Raw genomic sequence first — 23,822 nt, 5'->3', positions numbered from 1 at the left:
ATCACCCAACATCCGTAGCTCACGTTAGGATCCACTCTTGGTGTTGAGAGGTTTTTGATTACTGATTTAACCTCTTGTTACAGGCTTGTTCATATTTCCTATTTCTCGAGTCAGTTTTGGTAAATTGTGTTTCTAGGAACTTTTCCATTTCATTCAGATTATTTAATTTGTTGGTGTATAATTGTTCCTTTATTTAAATGAGGTTGGTAATAATGTCCTACTCTCATTTCTGAGTTTAGGTATTTGCATCTTCAGTTTTTCATAGTCAGTCTGGCTACAGGTTTGTCAATTTTGCGGATCTTTTCAAAGAACCAGCTTTTGATTTCCTTGATTCTCTGTTTTTCCATTTTATCTCCACCCTAACTTCAATTGTTTTCCTTCCGCTAGTTTTGGGTTGTTTGCTCTTCTTTTTCTAGTTCCTTAAGGTGTAATGTTAGGTTGTTGATATATGAACTTTTTTTTTTGTTGTTTAGCTCAGTTAACTGTTATCTTTATTATTGACACTCTTAAAGCAACAGTTGCAGAGGTGTGCCACTAGTTTGTGGTTATGAGTGTATGTATATAATTTTTTAAAGTTTTTTTTATTGTGGTAAAATATATATTACCTAATTTATGATTTTGACCATTTTTTAAAATGTAAAATTCTGTGTCATTAAGTACATTCATATGTTGTGCAACCATCACCACTATCCATCTTCATAAATTTTCAACAGCCCAAACTGAAACTCTGTACCTAATAAACACAACTCTCCATTCTGCTTTCCCTTAACCCTGGGTAACCGCTATTCCACTTTGTCTCTATGAATTTGATTATTTCAGGTATGTCAAATAAGTGGAATCATCTAGTGTCTTAAAGATTCATCTGTGCTGTAGCATATCAGAATTTACTCCTTCTTAAGGCTGAATAATATTCCATTGCATGTATATACCGCATTTTATCTACTCATCCATCAAAGGACATGTGAATTGCTACTGTTTGGCTATTGTGAAGAATGCTGCTGCTATGAACATTGGTATACAAATATCCTTTTGAGTCCCTGCTTTTAATTCTTTTGGGTATCTACCTAGAGGTGTAATTGTTGGATCATGTGGCAATTGTGTGTGTAATTGTTTGAGGAACTTCCATACTGTCCTCAATAATGGCTGCACCACTTTACATTCCCACCAGCAATGCACAAGGGTTCCAGTTTCTCCACATCTTTGCCAACGCTTGTTATTTTGCTTTACTGGTAATAGCCACCCTAATGGATATGAAGTGATATCAGTTTGCATTTCCCTAATGATTAGTGATGTTGAGCATCTTTGGATGTACTTATTGGCCATTTGTATATCTTTTTGTGGAGAAATGTCTATTCCTTTGCCCATTTTTTAACTGGATTGTTTTTTGGTTGTTGAGTCGTAGCCCTTTATTTATTCTGGACATTAGACCCTTAAAAGATACATGATTGCAAATATTTTTCTCCATTTTGTAGGATGCCTTCTCATTCTGTTCATTATTTCTTTTGCTGTGCAGACGGTTTTAATTTTGATGAGGTTTATCTATTTTTTTCTTTTGTTGCCTGTGCTTCTGGTGTCATAGTCAAGAAATCATTGCCAAATCCACTGTCATGGAGCTTTTCCTCTATGTTTTTTTTTTTTAAAAATCTTTATTAGAGTATAATTGCTTTACAATGGTGTGTTAGTTTCTGCTTTATAACAAAGTGAATCAGTTATACATATACATATGTTCCCATATCTCTTCCCTCTTGTGTCTCCCTCCCTCCCACCCTCCCTATCCTATGTTTTATACTAAGTAAACCTAAAGGAAAGGCTGAAGAATCAGTTGTAAATAGTATAAGCTAGATGAAGACTTGAATTGAAGCACATCATTCTGGGGGAAAGATAAATAAATATTCACACTAAAGAAGGCAGAGAAATTTATTGCCACTTGAAACTATAACTCAGATGAATCAGACCAAAACAAAACAAAACCATTACGTTGACATTAAAACATGTTGTTATTTGATCATATTTGTCTTTTGAGGATTTCTTTACTGATAGGCACTTCTGCAACCAGTTAGGGTAATTTGGTGTAAACATTTTGTGGACATTTTTAAAGGTATATAAAAGGATGTTTGATGATAGCCGGTCATAAGTAAATAATAATATATATGACATAAAAATTGATGAATTGCATTTTTGAGTTTGAACAATGTTCTAGAAAGATCCGTTTTTTTTGTTTTTTTTTTTGCGGTACACGGGCCTCTCACTGCTGCGGCCTCTCCCATTGCAGAGCACAGGCTCCGGACGTGCAGGCTCAGCGGCCATGGCTCACAGGCCCAGCCGCTCCGTGGCATGTGGGATCCTCCTGGCCCGGGGTACAAACCCGCGTCCCCTGCATCAGCAGGCGGACTCTCAACCACTGCACCACCAGGGAAGCCCAAAGATCCTACTTTCTCTGCCATATTTCATAAGTATCAAATTGGATACTCCTGTTGTGCTGCAATTGCCAAAATGAGCTCAATAGTTAGAATGTTTCTTCTGTATATCAAATTGCATCCATTCAAAATATGGAATCCCCTGCACAAAAGCAAAATGAGAACATGTTTTGCTCAAGCATTTGTTAATGTGGCTGTAAAATATTTAAAAGTTTCCTAACATATAGCATTTATTTTTAAAGTAGTCCCTTCACCCACAGTGTTTCCATAAGACTCTTTTGTAGCCCCTAAAAATCACCAAAAAGGGAAAGGACTCCTACCCCACTCCCTCCCCGACCCCTGCCAGCTACTTTTACTATAGAGTGGAGGTCGGAAAACTTTTTCTGTAAAGGACCAGATGGTAAATATTTTAGGCTTTGCTAGTCATACAAACCCTGTTGTAGCTACTCAATTCTGCTGTTGTAGCACATGAAACCAACTACAGACAACAGTAAATGAATGGGTATGGCTGCATATGACCCAAGGCTGTAGTCTGCCAATCCTTGCTTTAGAGTACAGAAATTAATTTGCTTATGTAAAATATATAGCAAGATTAATAAATTAGAGCCTAAAAGAAGGTACAGAATCGTTCTTTTAGTCCTTTAGGAAAACCATCCTGTAATGCCTGTATTGTCTATTTCAAATATAGCTACACAGTTTCACTTTTTTCTTACCCTGAGATATTTATTAAGAAAGGGTAATCCAGAGTCCAGTACATGAAACATCTTTGGGGATATATATTATTTAAATAGAAAGTGATAATACTTCTAGCATTAAAAGAACCCCAGCCGCCAAATTATAATGACTCTGTAGTGTGCCTCCAACATACTGACTGTTAAAGGGCAGTAAGTTCTCCCTGGCAGTTACTGCAGCAATTGAAAGTTATATTTTCATATCTTGTATAGGGATGAAATCGTCCAATATTTTTCTTTGTAGCAAGTAAGGTGGTTGGTGAAGACTCAGAAAACGGATTATCAGCTGAGCTCTCTGTACAGGTTACTGGATCCAAAATGCGTAGAACCTAAGGAAAATAAGAGGTGATGTCAGATGTATGCAGGAAGGACTGTAAAAGCCCTTGGTTTTATTAATATATAAAAGTGCTATTTCATTAGTATGAAACTGCCGTAAAAAATAACATCTGAATGATGCATTTGATTAGAGAACTTATGCCTTTTCTCAAAAAGCTCTAAATTTGACAATGATGTCAAGTTATTATATTACCTAGGTTACATATTTTAAAAAATAATGAAATTACTCTTATGCATATTGATGAAAATATATGAAAACATAAAAGAAAATTAGGTTATATCAATTTTACTATAAGTGATGTTGATTTTTATCTTTAACCAAAAAGTATGCACTACCTTTCTCCCTCAGTCCTTCACTGAACTGCCTGGAACTGGGATTCTGCCTTCATTCTTCTACTGAAATGTTATTTCAAAGTTTTTGATCATTTACTTGTAAAATCAATGGTTTTCATTTCTCTTTTTCTAATTTATATGCAATATTTGATGCTAACGATCATGCTTTTGTTTCTTGGATTCATGGACACCATACTCTCTTAATTCTTCTTCTGCTCTGATTTTTCCTATTCTGTTTCCTTTACTGAGACCCACAACAGGAGGAACTCTTGGGTTGAAAAAAATTCTCCAATTAAGGGCAAGGATAACATGGCTGACTCATAGCTCCTGTTTCTCATTTTCATATTCTTCCAACCATCATCATATGATGAACATGGGTTATTGGGCAAAGGAGGCAGGTACTGGAATTGGAAAGGAATTGGGAAAAGCAGTAGCGGAAAGAGCTTTCTCTCCTTCTATGTAAGGCTTATTCAAAACAGCTTTCAGAAATGGCTTGAGATGTCTGTTTCCCTAGCTCTCATATTATCCAGCAGGTTTTTTTCCTTCTAAGTTACCAATGTACCCAAAGAGCTATAGCTAATTTAAAAATGTCCTGGCATCATTTAACAGCTACCATTCTATTTCAGTACCTCTGTTTTTCTACTGGATTACTGCTTTTTCAATTTAGTTTTTGATATCCTTCTATTTTTTACGGAACTTGGTTAGATGCTACTGGACAAACAGAGATAAAGGGCTTATCTTAAAGCTGCTTATAAATTTAGAAGGGAAAATTGTAACAGTACCCCAACTCTCTATATATGTTATTACATTATGTGCCTTTAGAGGGAGGAACAAAATGCCAAAGGAATACAATTAAAGGAGACCAAGATACCAGTATAGATACAAGGTTTCTAGATTTTAGCCTGGAAGTGATAGGGAAGGATTTTAAGCAGGGTGCCTTTCAGAGAGATCACTCTATACACAGCGGGTGGATGAGGGAAGGAGTGGGCACTAAAGCAGACATGGGAAGAACAGAGAAAGGGAGTTTACAGCAATAATCTAGCTAAGAAATGCTGACCTTGAAGCAATGTGGCTAAAAGGTCCAAGAGACACTAAGGAAGTAGGACTGTCAGTTTTGTTCAATGAGACGATAAGGTGGATAAAGGATTGGGAGAAGGGGATGTAAACCAAGCCTTGAGGCTACCCACCATTGTATAGTGAAGTAGGAGGGTGTAGGGTTACGTAAGCCAAGGGAAGAGAGTGTTTCAAGATATCAGGAGTAGTTAATTATACCAAATGCTACTGGCAGCAACCAGGTAGGCAGCAACACCATTTCCCAACAAAAGAATAGAAAAAGAGAAACGATTTTGGATAAAGCTGATGAGTTTAGTTTCAGGGACTGATTCAGTAAATAGCTGAACACCTACTGTTGTACAAAGGATTATGCCAGACCTTGAGGAAATGCAAGACATAAGCTCCTTAAGGAACTCACAGTTTGGGAGAGAGATGGAGAATCAAACAATTGCAATTTAACATGATAAAGAGCTATACTAGATATATATATATATACATATAGATATAGATATATATATATATGTACAAAATGGAAGCCTGGAGGAAGGAACATCTAGGTTTGCCTGTGGGATTCAGGGAAGGCTGATTCTTAAAGGCAATATAGTGGTTGGGCAAGAAGAGAGATGTTGGGAGGGCAGTCTAGGCAGAGGGAAAGTATGTACAGAGGCATGAGATACAGTGGCCTATCTGTGGAATGCAAGTGGTTAACACTGCTGGGATGTGAAGTGCAGAGGGTGGACACACCTGGAAAATGATACTAGCGAAGGGGAACTGGAATAATGATTAATGAAAGGCCTTCTCTACAGTATGAAATAATTCAGATTCAGTGATGAGGGAGACTGGGAGCCCTCTGAACAGCAGTACCAAGAATGATGGGATTGGCATTTTTGAAATAACTCACTGACAGTAGAGGATGGCATGGAGGCAGGTAAAAAGCAAGGTGGGGATATTGGTGAGGAGGCTATTACTAAAGTTTAGCCTGGAGATCAGGTGTTTGAACTTGGGAGAGGGGATAAATTAGAAGGAACTGACAGGACTTGTAAAGGCAACAGGATTAGAGGGATGAAGGATATAATAATAAAAATGATAGCTACTATTTATTGAGAAATTACTGTACCTATACTGGAAACTGCTACAGGCTTTATATGTATTATTTTATGGAATCCCCAAAACTGTTGAGATCACAGTTCATGGAGAGATGTTGAAGATTTTAAAAGTGGAAAAGTTCTGGTAATGACAAGGCCTATGACTGGGATGAGGGTGAACCTGGATGGTTGTAGAACTGTGAGACCACAGTATTTGACAGGTCACCTGCATGAGCCCTCAATTCACACAGGACTGAAGGTACCAGGTCTACACTAATTGCTTCTGTGGAGTCTGGCACATTCCCATCTATATGGGGAAAAAACAAATAACATCTTAGACCAGAAGTAATCAATTATCTACTCTTGATTACTAAATTAAAAGTTCTACAAAGTGGTTTTCATATCAAAATGAGCTCAAGAAAAGGATTATCAATGATTCAGTAGCTAAAAAATAGGTCATCTTTAAAAACAACTACAACTACATTTTTTTCTCAAGTGTTTGAGAAAATTAAAGCTCAGAGGAGGAAATAATTTTCTGCAAGATCCCTAGCTCATTAGTATGACAATCAAATTTTGATCCCATATTTCCTAACTCCCAATGCCAAGCACTTTCCATTACAACATGTCACCTTTCAATACGAGGACAGTCTTAGAGGTTCCACAGATCATGAAAGAGAAGTATTTTACCGTTTCAGCCATTTTTTCTGCTGGGGTGCTGCAGAATTCAACTGTTGATGGAAACTTTTTTTGACCATTAGTGCCAACATTTCCCAGAAGATGAGAATTTACTGCTTTTGCCAACTTGTGATTTGTTAACGCTAGTTCTGCTGTGCTGTGAGGTTGCGCGTTAGGGTAGTAAGTTTGCTCTCTTCCCCACTGCAAGGAGACCAAGAGCTCCTCCAACAACCTGCAAAGAACACACATGAGCACTCAATATTAATAAGAGGATAAAATCTAAAAATCAAGAATGATGAATAAATGAGAAACATATTTCTGAAATCATATAGTATCTTTCTCCTTTATCTTTCTCTCAGAGTTCAATAAATCAGGAAGTCTGGTAAAATAAGTCAGATTACAGAAAGCACTTATTGATTTTATGGTTATCTGGAAATCATTCAACAAACAGTACGTTTTTTAGTTCTCATATTTTAGTACAGGTAATAATAGTGTACTCATACAGTATTATACAACTACAGATTTGTGCATTTATTGAGATATTCATATGGTATATGTATATGATAATTTTTTGTGTGAGTTACATTGGTTGATTTCTAAATGATAAACTAACTTATAATGCTTGGGATAAAACCTACTTGGCCACAGTCTATAAACATTTTTATATACTGTTGGATTTGAATCACTAAAATTCTGTTAAGGATTTTTGCATCTGTATTCATTAGAGATATTGGCCTGTAGTTTTCTTGTAGTGCCTCTGTCTGGTTTTGGTGTCAAGATGATGCTGGCCTCATAAAATGAGTTGGAAGTTGTTCCCTTCTCTATTTTCTAGAAAAGTTTGTGTAAATTTGGTTTTATTTCCTCCTTAGATATTTGTTAGTATTCACCAATGGATCAATATAGGCCTGGGGTTTCCTTTACTAGAAAGTTTTTGACTACAAAGTAAATTGCTTTAATAGGTTAGGGCTATTCAGGTTATCTGTTCTTGGGTACTCTGGTGGTTTGGGTCTTTTAAAGAGATCGTCCATTTAAGTTGTTGAATTGATTAGCATAGTGTTGTTCATAACATCCCCTTATTATCTTTCCTATGTCTACAGAATCTGTAGTGTACCCCTCTCCTCATCCCTGATACTAGTCACTTGTTATCTATTTTTTTCCTGATTATACTGCCTAGAGGTTTTGTAAACTTATCTTTTCAAAGAACCAGTGTTTGGCTTTCTATTTCATTTATTTCTGCTCTCATCCTTTTCTTCCTTCTGCTTAATTTGCTCTTTGTGTTTCTTAAGAAGGAAGCTTAGATTATTGACGAGACCTTTTTTCGTTTCTACAATAAGCATTTAAAATTATAAATTTCCCTCTAAACACTGCTTTAGTTGCCTCCCACAAAATCTGATATTTTGATATATTGTGTTTTCATTCTTCTAATTTCCCCTATGATTTTCTCTTGACCTTTACTTATTTGATTTGTAAGAAATCAACTACATAAAAGTATAAAGTACATTTAAGGAAGACTATCAATTTTAACAGTTCTGGTGCATATAGACATGAAAGTAAGCTCTAATACTGTAGAACAATCCTCAAAAAGATCTCCTTCCGGGCTTCCCTGGTGGCGCAGTGGTTGAGAGTCTGCCTGCTGACGCAGGGGACACGGGTTCGTGCCCTGGTCCGGGAGGATCCCACATGCCACGGAGTGGCTAGGCCTGTGAGCCATGGCCGCTGAGCCTGCGCGTCCAGAGCCTGTGCTCCGCAACGGGAGGGGCCACAACAGTGACAGGCCCGCGTACCGCAAAAAAAAAAAAAAAAAAAAGATCTCCTTCCAAAGGAAAGACTGGTATGCTTTTTGGCTTCTACCAAAAACCATACAAAACTGCTATAACTATAACCAAAAATTACTTTTAAATCCAGAGATTTCTTCTATTATAGATATAACTAATTCTCTCCCCAATTAAGAATAAAAGAAGCATGTCTTCTGTTTTTTCAGTCTTTCTCCCTCCCCTGGGCATCTGTTTTAAAACATATATGCTCAATAAGTTATTAAATGTAGAAATACTAAAGAACTATCTCAATAACAAAAATTGCAGGAGAAAGGAGAAGAGTTCAGAATGTAAACAAGTGCCATACTTCTGTGTAGTTATCATTTCCTGACGAAACTGTTCCCGTTCACTCAGGAGATCTTGTATAGCACTCTGTGCATCACGGTTTTGACGCTGTAAAACCGCTCTGGAGTTGGTTAACTCATCTGCCATAACCCTGGAAAAGATTAAAGTCTTACATATAAATTCTCTGACAGTGTTAAGAAGTTAATATACTACCTTTGTGACTGTCATTTTTAAAAACTTACAAAAAAGATTTAATATTGTCAAATTACTTCTCAGTTTTTAAATCTTCACTAAAAAACATTTAAAATCTTTATGAGCTTAGAACTTATTAAAGGGACTCAATTAAAATATCTGTTTACAAAATGACAAAGGAAACAGTTTTTTAACTTTCCTATATAGTGACTTTGGAACTTGTACTTTAGTCTTATTCTAGATTAATCAAGTTTTGGAAAAAAATAACATTATTTAAATGTTTTTTAAATATGGAAAATTTAAGAGAAAAAAATGAGTTATTTTTCTGCCATCAATTACTTCTTTGTCCTTAGAAAAATATTAAATATAGAAAGATTTATAAAAAAGCAAAACTAAGTCCTTCTTCCAGACCAGCATCCCCATCCTCCTTTTATAGTCAGTGATCAATAAAGTAACCAACATATTTTTCTAGAAAAAAATAATTTATGTGTATATCAACAAAAAATTATGTGTAAAAATAACTATATTCATATTATTTACAAAAAAGGGATTATTTAATACAAACTTTTCTATAGTTTGCTTTTTTTCACCTAATAATTTATCTTGGTGATTTTTTTTCATATTAGCACACATAGAGCTAACTCATTCCCTTTTTTAAAAAAAAACAGCTTAATGTTTTCTTCTGATTGGATGTACCAAAATGTATTTAACCAATTCTCTATTGATGGAAATGAAGCAAAATTTTAAAGTATTTTTATTCAGCTGAAAATCTTAAAACTAAAGTCTCAGACCATAGTAACCACTGAATTCCTTAAAATGAAAACAATTCTGACATTAAAAGATTAAATCAACTAAAATATCAATAAAGTTTGGTTTAATTATTATTGCACTTAACGTGTTACTATCAGCATCGATCAGAATGTTAAAAAAAAGTTATTACAGTAATCTGTAAAATATATGCATGATTTGCTTCTTAAGCTGTTCAATGAGAATTAATTAATATTCATTCTAAGTCAATAAACAGTAAATAGTCAATAAACAGTAAATTCATTTCTCCAAATAGATCCTATAATAGTACAATTAGAAATAGATGTGTGTTAGATGGATAACACCCAGATCCTTTCTCCAGTAACTCAAAGTTGGAAGGAGGGGATAAATAGACAATCATAATATATAAGAGAGCTTCCCAACTACCATGGGCCTGGTGGTTCTAGGGGCCTGGGGTTCTCACCTCTACTGGAGAGTAGCCTCATCCAGTAGGCTATACAGTATGTCATACAGATGTTATCATTTTCTGTTTGTGCATGGTGAGAAAAAGGTTGGGAAGCTCTATTATGTAGTAAAATGAGCTATAAGAACAGAGCACGAGAGACAAAATATGATGTACGGAGTGGCAATGATATTTGAGTTCTCCAGATAGAAGGTGGGGAAAAATAGTCTTTTAAAAAATTTACATATTTATTAATTGACTGAGTTTACAGTTTTGTTTTGATCTTAAACATTGTAGTAGGAGTGATTTCTACTATAGAAGAGTAACTCAGAATTCTGGAATGAGGGAGGTGCCTTTTGATACCACTTTTCCATTTACGGAGACTGTATGACCATCCAGAGGAGGAAGAGTCCACATCTTAAATAATACACGAGGTACTCTGACAATTTGAATCAGAAATTTTCACACTACAATCTATTTTCTTGCATTAGGGGTCAAAAGTCCGATAGAGCAAAAGCTAGGAAATGAAATACTCTTTAAAATAGAAAATACCTGCTTGCAAGGAATTTACTTCGCCACACATCACACTGTATGGACATCCGTTCTAACTGTTCGGAAAGCTGAGCTGTGTTTCGACCTAGGGCTTCGTTTTCTAAAATAAGCTGATTTTTCTCACGGGCTAGACGTTCAAAGTGATATTGAAGATCATCCCCAACAGAAGCCACCAGCAGCTTTTTTAACTCACGATTGACCTGGAGGAAATCATGACCAATACAACAAGCTCAAAGTGATGCCAGTGACTTTAATGTAGCAAAATGAACAAAAGAGAAACTGTTTCATGTAGTTTGGACCTCCATTACTAAAAGTGTGTATCAAAAAGTGATATTAAATATTTAAGTTTCATAATGTATATAACCATGTCTATATCTCTATTAATCTATAGTCCATGTGGTTATAATCTGAGCCTCTTATTATAAGAGTACAAATCATTATCATAAAAATTACAAACTGCCTCCAGTCAACACTTAAAGGCAAAAAATTAGAAAAGTGAACCAATAAATTTTGCTAAAAGATATGACCGAGTGTTTTATAAATCTTTTCCAACATTTAAAAATTGATTTCTTTGTGCCTTAGGATTTTTATTTTTAAGAATTTAAGCAAAAAAGCAATTCACATGTCTATAAGCATGTTCTTCACATTGTTATCAAAAATGCAAAAAATTAAAACATAAATGTCCAATAAAAGGTATTGGTATATGGTGCAGTCATTGAAGAACACTGTTGCTATTAATAATGATATTTTAATAGAATATCCTGTATTAACAACTAAAAGACAACTAAAAAAAGTGAGTTACAAGGCAAAAATATACTCAGTATGTATAATTATGCATTTATAGCCAGATGGTATAATACAGGTAGCACTATTTTCATTATTTTTTCTGTATTTTCTAAAATGTTTACAAATAAATATGTACTAGTTTTGTAATTTGAAATCAGTTATTTAAAAATATATTATTAAATATATTAGAAACATATTTGAATGACAACCACTAACCATGGTGTCACAAAGACTAACATCTAGCAAAAAGATGTATAATCTAACAGAGAGGCAAACTGGGGCTGGTAAGGCCATTACTAAGATGTAAAGATTAAAGAAAGTGAATCAAGCACTATAGATAATTTTCCATTTACAATGAAGACACTGATACTTATACCACCATTCTCTTTATTCTAAGTATTATCTATACATAGAAAAAAATACTTGGAATTTATGGATTCTTAAAGCAAGGATTATTAGCTAGTCTTACTTAGTCAATCTCTGGTTTGCAAGTTCATAACTGTAACCTCCTTTACAACTTGTAGGTGGTCTTGTCCAAAGTACCTCACATTGTCCAAAGTACCTCATACTTCAACCATGTTTAGAGGATAAGTTCCCAACATAAACTACTTCTATTAGAGGCACTAAAGAGAATGAGAAATTTAAGAGGAAGTTTTTTAGATAAATGACAAGTTATAATGACATTGCAAGAGGAAGTATTGTTTTCTAACATGCAGGCTCAGAAGGCCCAGGTATAAAGAGAGGTACTCATTAAACCTATTAAGGCTGTTCTTACCTCGGACTGTACTCTGAGCTGGTTTGAAAGACCTTCTTTATCCTGTAGTAACCTCCTTTCAGAGTTCTTGAGCTTTTCCAATATATTCTTTACCTCGGATAGTTCCTTTCTGGGTTCTTCAACTCCCTCTGGCTGGCCAAGGAATTCTCCTTTGTGATGTCCCAGAGACTTAACCTTTGCATTTTTGTTGGGGATATCATGGGTTATAGCGGCTTTGGGAACTAATATTCTTACAGCTTCGACTTCCACTGCTTTTTCAGCGAGAATCTTCCCTAGCTGAAGAACGCCTGGGCTCTCTGACGGAACTGCTTTCTTTCGTGGACTTGGAAGGACGTGATGCTTTATAGGTTGGATTCCAGGAGTAACTTCAATAGATTTAGGTGGTTCCTCAGTTTCCATTCCATCTCCCGCTCCTCGAATTGGGGATGAAGTAAGGATGACTATAGAAGGGAAAACGAAACATAAACTACTTACTGAAAAGAAATGCCAGGAAAATGCTAAGACATGCTTTACCCTACATTCAGAATTCCTGGTACTGAAAAAAAGGGAAAACATTTAGAGTAAAAATTTTCAAAACAATCATGTGTCAACAAAAGATGAACAAAGTCTTACAGGTTCAAACTTTCCTTAAGTAAATGGTTTCTCTCTTGGTAGAAACTGCAAGAGATTTGGAATCAAGGTATTCGGCTTCAACTTCTACTTCCTAGTATAATCCTAAGTAAATAATGTAACCCTCCATGAATCTCTATTTCCTAATCTGCAAAATGGAGATAGTAACAACTATGCTACAGGGTTGTGGTACGAAACAATGTAATAAGATCAAATGCCTGGCACGTTGTAGACACTCAATAATATTAAATATAAAAATAAAATAAGCTATGTATATACGTATTTGAAAGTGTCTACCTCAAAATAGATTGACCTGTTTTTGTGAACTCTTAGCAAAGAATGCTTCACAAGTTATCCAACCAGATTCCTTAATACTCTCTCTCCTAGACCTTTGTTTCTGCTATTTCTTATTCTCTTAAATGGCTTCTTTCGACACTTACTGTGATTCTCACTTATCCCTTTAAGAAGTCAGCTTAAACTCTACTCTGCGTTAAATTTTCCCAACTGTTCTAGTCTACTCTCTGAATGCCTATGCTACTTACCATCTCAAACATTCAGTTTGAATCTTAATCATGAACCATAATTATCATGTATGGGTTTTGTTATATGCTAAATCTCACTTTCCCAATAAGTCTGATAAGCACACTACGGCCAGGCATCATGCCCTAAACAAGTGGAAGGAGCATGGTATTATAGAAATGACATGAACTCTGGGATCAGCCAGATCTGGTTTTGAGTCCCATTTCCACCACTGCTACCTGTACAATCCTGGACAAAATCCTGCAATTATCTGAGCTTCAGTTTCAGCCTCCATGAAAAGAATTTAACAATACATCTAGGGTTACCTTATGTCTTAAATGAGAAAATGGTTAAGTAACAAATAAACATTTATAAAAGATTTACCATGTGCCAAACACTATTCTAAATACTTTACACATAACTCATTTATCCTTACAGTAACCCTTTGAGGTAAATATAATTAGCTCTATTTTATAGATGAAGAAAGTAAGGCACAAAGAGGTTCAAGAACTTGCCCAAAGTCATACCACACAGTAAGTAGAAGATGCAGAATGCAATTCTGGGCAGCCTGGTCCCAAAGACTGAGGCCTTAACCACTGCACACACTGCCCCTTTAAGTGTCAGAAGTGTCTTGCACAGAATTGCAGACATTCAGTAAATGGTAGCTCCCATTCCTTTCCTCTGTAACTTAATACATTGCTGCACACATTTACTAATTTGCTCAATTAAAATAATCTCCCGTCTGGGACTTCCCTGGTGGCGCAGTGGTTAAGAATCTGCCTGCCAATGCAGGGGATATGGGTTTGATCCCAGGTCCGGGAAGATCCCACATGCTGCGGAGCAACTAAGCCCGTGAGCCACAACTACTGAGCCCACATGCCACAACTACTGAAGTCCACATGCCTAGAGCCCGTGCTCCGCAACGAGAAGCCACCGCAATGAGAAGTCTGCTCACCACAACTAGAGTAAGCCCGTGTGCAGCAATGAAGACCCAATGCAGCCAAAAAAAAAAAAAAAAAATCTCCCCGCATATAAGCCAAACCTGGCTAGCCGTCCTTAGTTTAGATAACCTTTGGAAGGCAGCTATGCTCACCACTATACTACCATTGCTCCAGTCAAATAACAAAAATTTTGTTTCTTTTCTCCTATTTTACCTTAACTCAAATTAAGCAGTGTAAGAAGTTTCACTGAGTCATCTTTCTCCAAGAAAGGGCTAATTTCACTAATTGATTCAAGAAAATAAGTGGTTTAGAGCTTAGAAAGAATGGAGGATCTGCTAGAATGGGAAATGTTGCAACCTTGAGGAAATGGCTGAGATGATACCTAACCTGCATGGAGTTCTTGAATTAGTATATTCAGTAACATCCCTATGAGCTACAAGTTAGATTCCTTGCCATTTTACAAGTCTGGCATACATCTGAGAAAATGGAGGCCAAAACCTAGGAATGGTAATAATTAGCTTTTATTCAATTTACTATGTGCCAAGGACATAGTTCTAAGTCCTTCAGATGCATCAATATCATTTAATTTTTACAAGTTTCATGGGGTAAGCACAATAGTACCCATTTTGTAGACAGAAACAGCGGCTGTGAAAGGTTAAATAGCTTGTCCAAATCATCAGTGTCAAACTGGGATTTGAGTCCGAATATGACTCCAGAGCTAAGCTGTTAATTGGTCTGGGAGGCCTTCCACAAACAAAACTATTGCCTCATCAACCTTGAACTTACTGCCTCTGCTAATAGCCCTATCTGTCAGGTTGCAAAAGCCCACAGAATTTATATAACAGTTATAGTGAACTTAAAAAAATGCAGATCTGATCTGCATCAAACCCTTGAATGGCTTCCTGTCACTCTCAGAATAAAGACCAAGATCCTTACCATGGCCTATACGGCCCTTGGTGATCTGGCCCCCTGCCTATCTCCTGGGTCTCAATTTATGCCATTCACTCCCTCAGATCCTAAGTTCCAGTGTTACTTGCTTTCTTTTAGTGTCTCAATAGGAGCAAATGCCTTCCTCTTCCTCTGCAGACATTTCTTCTTGGAATCTTCTTCCTAACTTCTTCTCCCCTACTCATCCTTCAAATCTCAGTTCAACCTTTCCAAAGGGAAGCCTTTCTCTAATCTTCCATGATTAGGCTAGGTTCTTTGTTTACACGCCCCTAGAGCAAAGACCCTGCCTTTCTCTGTTTACCATTTATCAAAATGGTAAACATTTTTTTCAGTGTAATTAGTTTATACTATTTGTGCCTTCCACTAGGATATAAGTTCCATGAGGGTAGGGACTATGTGTCACTCATTTACCACTATATTCTTAGTAAAGTGCCTTGTACCCAGAACTCTCTATCTGATAAACAATAAATAAATGGAAGCAAGAGGAGGGGAAAAGGATAAGCACATATAACAATGGTGATGATAAACTTTTGAGTTTTACAGGCAACAAACATGCTGCTTGGTGCCTAATATTGGCCAGACATTGTATGAGGTAGTGGGGACCTCTATGCTTAAGAAACTTACTATCTAAACTTGAGGAGACAGGACATACATGTAAAAAGATAACATGTGTTACTGGGTAATATATAACAAGTGTGCAATAAGTGGTAGAAACATATTTCTACAGAAATTTGATTTCTACAAAAATGTTAATTGAACAATCATGGACTATTGATCAGTCTTTGGTGAATTCATTACTATCTAGCCAAATCATATATTCATATGATTTGAATATACATTTACAATGTTGTGTTAATTTCTTGCTTACAGCAAAGTGATTCAGTTATATGTATGTATACATTCTTTTTCATATATTTTTCCATTATGGTTTATTACAGGATATTGAATATAGTTCCCTGTGCTATACAGTAGGTCCTTGTTGTTTATCCATTTGATATATAATAGTCTGCATCTGCTAATCCCAAACTCGCAATCCATCCCTCCCAGGTTTCTACTTTTTAATAAGCTTATTTTTCTTCTTCTTCCAAACTTAGTTATATAGATACAGAAACTATAGAGTAGAACAGATTATCATCATACACAGTCACATATCTTCTGGTTTCTATTACTATTTTTTAAAACATTACATTATTAAAAGATATTAAGAAGAAAAAATTACGTATATTCTAATCATTCTAAAATAACTTTTCATTACTTCAAATTTCTTCAATATTTTTATATACTTATACTCATAATTAACTTTATAAGCTTAATATATTTTTCTGTTTTGCTAGTCTTCACATTTTCATTTTATGACTACATTATTCCTTCAAGTTAATATAGCACTATTTAATTAATTACTATTTTATTGCTGGATGTTTAGACTCCAATTATTTATTATAAAAATGCTTTAGTGAATATTTTTATGCCTACAGGTTTTTTTTTCAAATTCTGAATTATTTCTTTTGAATAAACTCCCAAGAATAGAATTAATGTGCCAGGTGAAGATCTGCATTGTCAAACTGCCTCACAAAATAACTCTACTGACGTATCAGTAGATCTATTACTTATGTCTTTATTTAGTTTTATTTTTTGCATGCTCCATATCCATGAGCTAATGCAATGCTTAAAAGTAAGTAAGAAAACATTCTAAAGTGTTTAGAATGGCACAGTAAGCGCTCATTAAATGTTACCTCCTATTGCTTTTATTATTATTCTTTAAAAAAATCTAATAACTTTGGATCTTGATTGAGGGGAGAAAAAGCTTAATATCATAAAATATAATTGTGCCTTTTATTCTCTTATGCTAAAGTTTTACAAAGTTATATCGTCAGACTTTAGGACTATTTTTTCATTTATCAGATTTTTGGGGACTTTTTCCTAAGTATGTAGTAATGTACTGGGAATCCTGAGTTATGTTACACAGGAGGTAGAAAGACATCTGAGGTATAATTAAGGTGTTCTATTTAACAAAGCGTTTTATATTAAAATAAAATATTTTGTCATTTCTATATTAAATGTTAACTAAGACATACCCTGAGCTTTAGGAATGACTCTACTTTCAAAAAGATGAACAAAGGAATACTTCCGAAAGTGAAATAAAGGGTTTGGTACTTAGTTCATGCTGTAGCACATCAGCATGGAGAAGGAGAATTCCCACTGAACTGTTTTAAAAATAAAGGCCTATTCCCATGCTTTTAAAATATGGTTTCAAGTTTGTCTAACTCTATCTTGTACAAATTTAATTTTGTCACTAAGACATCCTGGCATTTAAGAAGTAACGTAGAGTCATGAATTAACTACAGATTCACAATTAAAAAAACACAACAAAAAGACACACTAGAGCTATGCCATTCAGGCCCACTGAAGCTGAAGAAATAAGAAGCAGGTGTGACATCTGTTAAGATTAAATACGATTTCTAGGCAAGTCGTAACATTTTTGAGTTGGAATTTTAGGTAATGGAGATTCAAGAGCAAATCACAAAATGGTTAATGCTAAATTTAAAAGGCAAAGAAACAATGGGTATTGAACAGAAATCTCTTTTCAAACAAAATTGTCATAAAATTCCAATCAAGAAATTCAATCAATTTGGTTCAAACTCAATTTACACTTCCTTTATTTAAACTGTTCTACTTACTCAAGCACTTGTGAGTCCCAAAGCTGTACCATATCTCACAGGGCAGCTCCCTCTTTGTAACAAGTGTGCTTCTAGCTACTGTGCACGGGCAAGGAGGCAAGGGGGAGTCAGGGCTTTACATTTTCTTGCCCAGTAACTTACTTTCATAATTCTATTTTTTCTGTGACCCACAGAGAAACCTTTATTACATATGCACTAGGCCCAATCCAGGGCACATTCATGAGCAATTACCTTCAGTCAAGTGGGATGACAGTGATCTATGGTACCAGCTCTGTAATTATGAGTAATGTTTAAGTAAAGCAAAACATCAATCCCTTCCCATTCTTTGAAGGGAAACAACAAAACAATTCTTCAATTACTCATCAACATTAACTTCCACCTGTGATCACTTATCAAAGAATTAAAACATATCTAAGGTTTATGGCTCATTCTCACTGCCTTTCCCCAAAATTGGTGAAATGTAGCAAGAGAACAAATAATACTGTTCAGTAGGGGTTGGCAAACTTTTCCCATAAAGGGTCAGATAACATTTTAGGCTCTGTGGACCATAAGGCAAAATTAAGGATACTACTGATATATAGGCATTTATATATGAAGAAAAAAAACAAAATTTTAAAGATGAAATTCAAATTATAATTATTGAGGGAAGTTTTTTTGGGTAATATAGGTTTAATAATGAAAAGAATAGAGTTATTTTTTACTTGGGATAACACCTGGCTTAAGTGGGATTCAAAGCTCGTGTTCCCTATTATCAGACTGCCTGCAAATATTCTCAGCAGGCCCAAGAGCCATAATTTGCCAACCCTTGCTCTAGAATACTGAGGCAAAAAGAACATTATTTTATAGTCTGTAATGAAACAAACATTTCTCCTTTTTTGATAAAACTGTAAATCTATGGAGACAGATACTCAGAGTCAGCAGGATGGTATAATAAAACTAGACTAGACTCTGAGTCAAAAACTTCAGTCTCCACTGCCCCACATTGTGTGACCTTGGGCAAACCACGTAACCTTACCTCCCCCCCCATCCTACATTGCTTTCAGAATAATGCAAATAGAAGAGTGTTTCAAAATTTGTTTCCTTCCTAAACTGTTGAGATCTCCTCAGGGCGGGGACTGCCTCCTAATCTTGGTATCATCAGCTTAATGAAATGGTGCTTGGTGCAGAAAGGTGAGTAAGTGCTTATGGAAGTTCATCAATGTTAACATTAACACACCACCTAGAACATTTCCTTTTAACATCCAATAACTAACTCATTTAAAAACTACTCAATTTTTTCCTCTACACGAAATCATTAATTACTAACTCATAATCTGACAAACTTTTCAGATCGTATGCAGATTCAGTTATAAAACAGTAAAATTAGGGATCATCACTTGGTAATTTTAAATTAATATTCTTTTATATGTCACCAGTATCACCCAATGAAGTTTACTTACCACTAAATTAGAAAAATATGCTTTAGGCAGTGGACTTAAGGCAGGCCCACGTTTACTGACGTGGAATCCAAACGTTCCTTTTGTCACAGGCCCCGCAAATAGAAGAGCTTCCAGGTCAAATAAGTGTGGGCAGTGCTGCATACCACATATATCTCTTTGGAGCTGCACAGTGTACATTAGTATATTAAAGGCTCTGAAGGGTCCTGTAGTATAATCTCTCCCTTAATCCAGCATTTCTCTAATTTATCTGTCCATGGAATCCTTTTTCACCTAATAACTATTGTTCCACAGACTTAGAGTTAAAAGTTAGACTATTTTATGGAATTATAAATATTTGAACATCTCAGACCTTCCTATTTGGTCTATTTTCACTAAACTGTCTGACTTTAATCCCTTTACTTTTAATTTCAACCTTGCTTCCCCAAAAGGTTTTGGATTCAAATTCTAATTTTCTAATTGTTCCTATTTATTGCATGTTTCCCTTTCAAAAAACCTTAGCAGCAAGGACACATCCCTCTCATGATGACAGCATTGCTCAAATGTCTGCTGAGAAGTTGTTCTGTCCCTATAAGCCAATCTTGCTTCTTTTCTGAGGCAGTTACAGGAAATGCAGGCAACTGACAAATGTGCACCTTTTCTCAGGCCATGTGATACAAGTAACTGTTCTTCACTAACAGCTAAAATGATATTAAACGAAGGATTAAGACTAACAGCTGAACTACCTACCTCACTGTAAAATTAAGATCAAATGAAGTAATGTATGTGAAAGTGCTTTATAACTCTAATCCTCAGTACAAACAAGTAACAACAAATAAATAATTTCACAGAGGCCTTGCAATAACTAACTTCTAATTACTAATGATAATGTCGTATTTAGTTTTTCGCTTTTTGCCAGGTACCATGCTAACTGCTTTCATAGTAGTTATGATTTAATTGCTCTTATTTCCCATTAATCCCCAGCTTATTACTTTCATTTCAGTTTCTGGTTTGCTTATTCTAATAATATAAAAAGCCTCTGGTGACCTGAAATGCTCTTGCACTCAGCTGAATTAAATTCAATTAAATATTTATTGGCATGATCTTCGCTGTCTAAACACATTTAAACCCCCTTTAAAGAGTTTGCTTTTGGAGATCTGCTTGCTGCAAAACTGGCTTCTAGAAAATAGTTTCCCATCTCTCACTGACAGCTCCAACCTCCACAACTCACTCTACCCAAGAATAACCTGAATCAAGAGGAGCTCACTTTGGGACATGCTAAGACTGTTATCTATGTCTAAGTGAAGATAATCAGTAGACAGTAAGCTACAAGGGTCTGAATCACAAGGCAAGAGATCTGAGCTATAGATAGATTTGGAAGCCATCCTTATAATTACTAAAGCTGTGAGAGTAGAAGAGAAGGAGGGCTGAAAAACATTAATATTTAAAAGATAAACCAGAAGAAGAGGAGAATTAAAAAGAAACTATAACTGGAGCAGTGGTGTCCAACAGAACTTTCTACAATTATAGAAATGTTCTATATCTGCACTTTCTAATACAATACCCACCAGCCACATTGGCTATTGAGCACTTCAATGTGGCTAATGTGACTGAGAAACTGGATTTTTAATTTTTTTTTTTCGGTACGTGGGCCTCTCACTGTTGTGGCCTCTCCCGTCGCGGAGCACAGGCTCCGGACGCGCAGTCTGCGCAGGCTCAGCAGCCATGGTTCACGGGCCCAGCCGCTCCGCCGCATGTGGGATCCTCCCAGACCAGGGCACGAACCCGTGTCCCCTGCGTCGGCAGGCAGACTCTCAACCACTGCGCCACCAGGGAAGCCCTGGATTTTTAATTTTTAAAAATACTAATTTAAGCTCAAATAGCCACATGTGGCTACTGCATTGGACAGTGAAGGGCCATAGAGTAGATGGAAAATAAGAGTAAAGTCATGGAAATCAAGGAAAGAAAGTAGTTCAAAAAGTGGGCATGATCAATAGTATGAAATGTTATACAAAGGACAAGCAAGGCAGGACTAAAAAGTAACTACTGTAGTTAGCAAATGTTCTGAGTTGAACTGTGTCCCACCCATACCTCAGAATGTGACCTCATTTGGAAATAAAGTCATTGCAGATGTAATTAGTTAAGATGAGATCATACTGGAGTAGTGTGCACCCTAATCCGATATGATTAATGTCCTTATAAAAAGGAGAAATTTGGACACACAGACATACATGCACAGGGAGAATGCCATGTGAACAAAAAGGCAGAGATCGCTGTGATGTGTCTACAAGCCAAGGAATACTAAAAATTGCCAGCAAACCACCAGAAACTAGGCGAGAGGCCTTGAACAGATCCCTCCCTAGTGCCTGCAGAGGGAGCATGGCTCTGCCAACACCTTGATCTTGGACTACTAGACTCTAAAACCATGAGACAATAAATTTCTGTTGTTTAAGCCACCAGTTTATGATACTTTGTTACAGCAGCCCTAACAAACCAATGCAATAAGAAAAAGGTCTTTTATACCTGATAGTTGTTTGTCCATCTACCCAAATCTTTAAAACTGTACATTCTTACTATTTAAATCTTAATCTTCTAGTGGACAGAGAACACAGCTATAAAAATTTGCTTTTACACTACTGTTTAACAGTAGCAGTCATCTAATAAATACAACCAAATAATGTTACTATTCACCTGTATATCTGTAGTACTGAAATGTAAACACTGCATTAAAAAACAAACATGAAGAGATATGAAATACAAATGATTCCCAAGGGCTCTATGGGGTTTGGTTACCTGGCTCAAACAGTCCTTCGTCCTATCACCATAAATTTCATGTTTTAAAAACAATTATCAGCAAAAGAAGAACACTTACCTTTGGTTTCTAAACTTTCAAGAGTAGTCATTTTTTTCACCAATAAAAATGTACCCCAAGACTTCTACTAAAAAACCTAAAAATGTATAAAATGAAAGAATTAAAACAATACCATATAAACACATTCACTAAGTCCCCGTAATTTATATACCGTGATATTCTCCTTCTGCATTTAATAAGGCTGCATTTAGGAGGTGCCCCTTATAGCCCTTTTTCAGAAGGTGATATTGTTATGGTTCCCAAATGTCTCAAAAAAATTAGGGGTGGTTTATTTTCAAATTTCTGTTTCAGTGTATACTCTAAATTACCACCAGTATATTCTAAATTATCAGATGTGTGTCCTTAAATTTAGCTCAGAAAGAGTACTATAATTACTGTAGGGGCTTTTGTATCACTGATATGACGCCAGGAATTTAAAAGTAATTAAAGTAGTTATGTTCTCAGTAGACATTATTGACACTATTTTGTTCACTATATATATCAGAGAGGAGCTTCTGTTCAGATGTTTAACAAGCGACAAAAAATTCATGATAATTTGCACTTCTTGGTAATAAAATTAAAATGGCATAGCATATGCTTTCAGAAGTGTATGCATGGCCTTACAGTATAGACTAAGATTCAGTGGAGAACGTGAGAAGGAAGGTGATACTAATGCAGTGATTATGAGTATAATGAACTGGACACTGGATGACAACTGGTTTCACCACAAAAATGATCACTCGGGTACTCGATATAACTTGGCATAGTGTCTCCCACGACTACCTTCCTCAAACGTCACAAACCCTCCTCCTATTGTTCTGAAAACAGGTCTCCAAAGACCCTTCGAAAGAGCAGTGAGCCCTCGGAAGATGCGCAGCGAAATGTACGAGCGCAGCGAAATGTACGAGCACAGCCAATGTCGGCCGGCAAACACCAAGGGAAGGGGGTGAAGGATGGGTCTGGAGTGGGTAACAGGTATGAAGGCGGCAGGATGGAAGCGACAAGCCTGTCAACCTCTGCGGTCCCCAGAAGTCGAATCCCAAGTTCCGTGCCTGTCTGAACAAGCCTTCCTGGAACAACAGGCAACCTTTCCTTACAAAGCGATTGAACACCAAACTTCAACTCAGACCGCCATCCCGTTCCAAAACGCCCTCTTAGTTACACAAGTCCGTTTTTGGACTTACCTCTCAGACTCTTACTCTTCCTATTGCAGGGGGCCTCACTTTACAGGTTCTTCGTCTAGATCTCACTGGGCTAACTTCTCCACACACAACTCTTGCACTCGGAAGCCAATCCGCCCAGGCCTTGGTGACATCAAGCTTCTGGTTCACAAATAATCACTTCCGATTACTCAGGGTTTCGTTTCCGGAATACTTTTCCAAAAGAAAAAGGTAAACACACTCTGTGGTGCGTTTAAACTCAAGTAACACAGAACATCTTCTGTAAGACTTCAGTAAGTGAAAACTGGATGAACCCTTATTAAAAAATAAAATGTAGACTATTTGGACCCTAGCCGCGTATTAGTTTGAACTTCCGAGTTATCTGTCGGCCAAACGGAAATGATGATGCTGGCACGAGGTAGGCGGTGTTCCGTCGCCCCAGGCGACGGAGTGAAAG

At 36.2% G+C, this 23,822-nt stretch overlaps 1 protein-coding gene across 1 annotated transcript; it reads right to left on the bottom strand.

Annotated features, from left to right (window-relative positions):
• Positions 1 to 1,903: 1,903 nt before the first annotated feature.
• Positions 1,904 to 23,760, bottom strand: BLZF1 (basic leucine zipper nuclear factor 1). Its single transcript, XM_067728585.1, has 7 exons — positions 23,390 to 23,760; positions 22,227 to 22,302; positions 12,245 to 12,684; positions 10,684 to 10,883; positions 8,752 to 8,880; positions 6,643 to 6,862; positions 1,904 to 3,477 (listed from the first exon to the last, which is right to left on the bottom strand). The coding sequence occupies exons 2-7, from the start codon at positions 22,255 to 22,257 to the stop codon at positions 3,292 to 3,294; spliced, it is 1,206 nt and encodes a 401-aa protein (XP_067584686.1). The 5' UTR covers positions 22,258 to 22,302; positions 23,390 to 23,760; the 3' UTR covers positions 1,904 to 3,291.
• Positions 23,761 to 23,822: the final 62 nt, after the last annotated feature.

This window comes from Pseudorca crassidens, chromosome 2 (assembly GCF_039906515.1).
Source record: "Pseudorca crassidens isolate mPseCra1 chromosome 2, mPseCra1.hap1, whole genome shotgun sequence".
Lineage (NCBI taxonomy): Eukaryota > Metazoa > Chordata > Mammalia > Artiodactyla > Delphinidae > Pseudorca > Pseudorca crassidens.
Note: the sequence above shows the minus strand (reverse complement) of the source record. Positions and strands in the feature narration are given on the sequence as shown.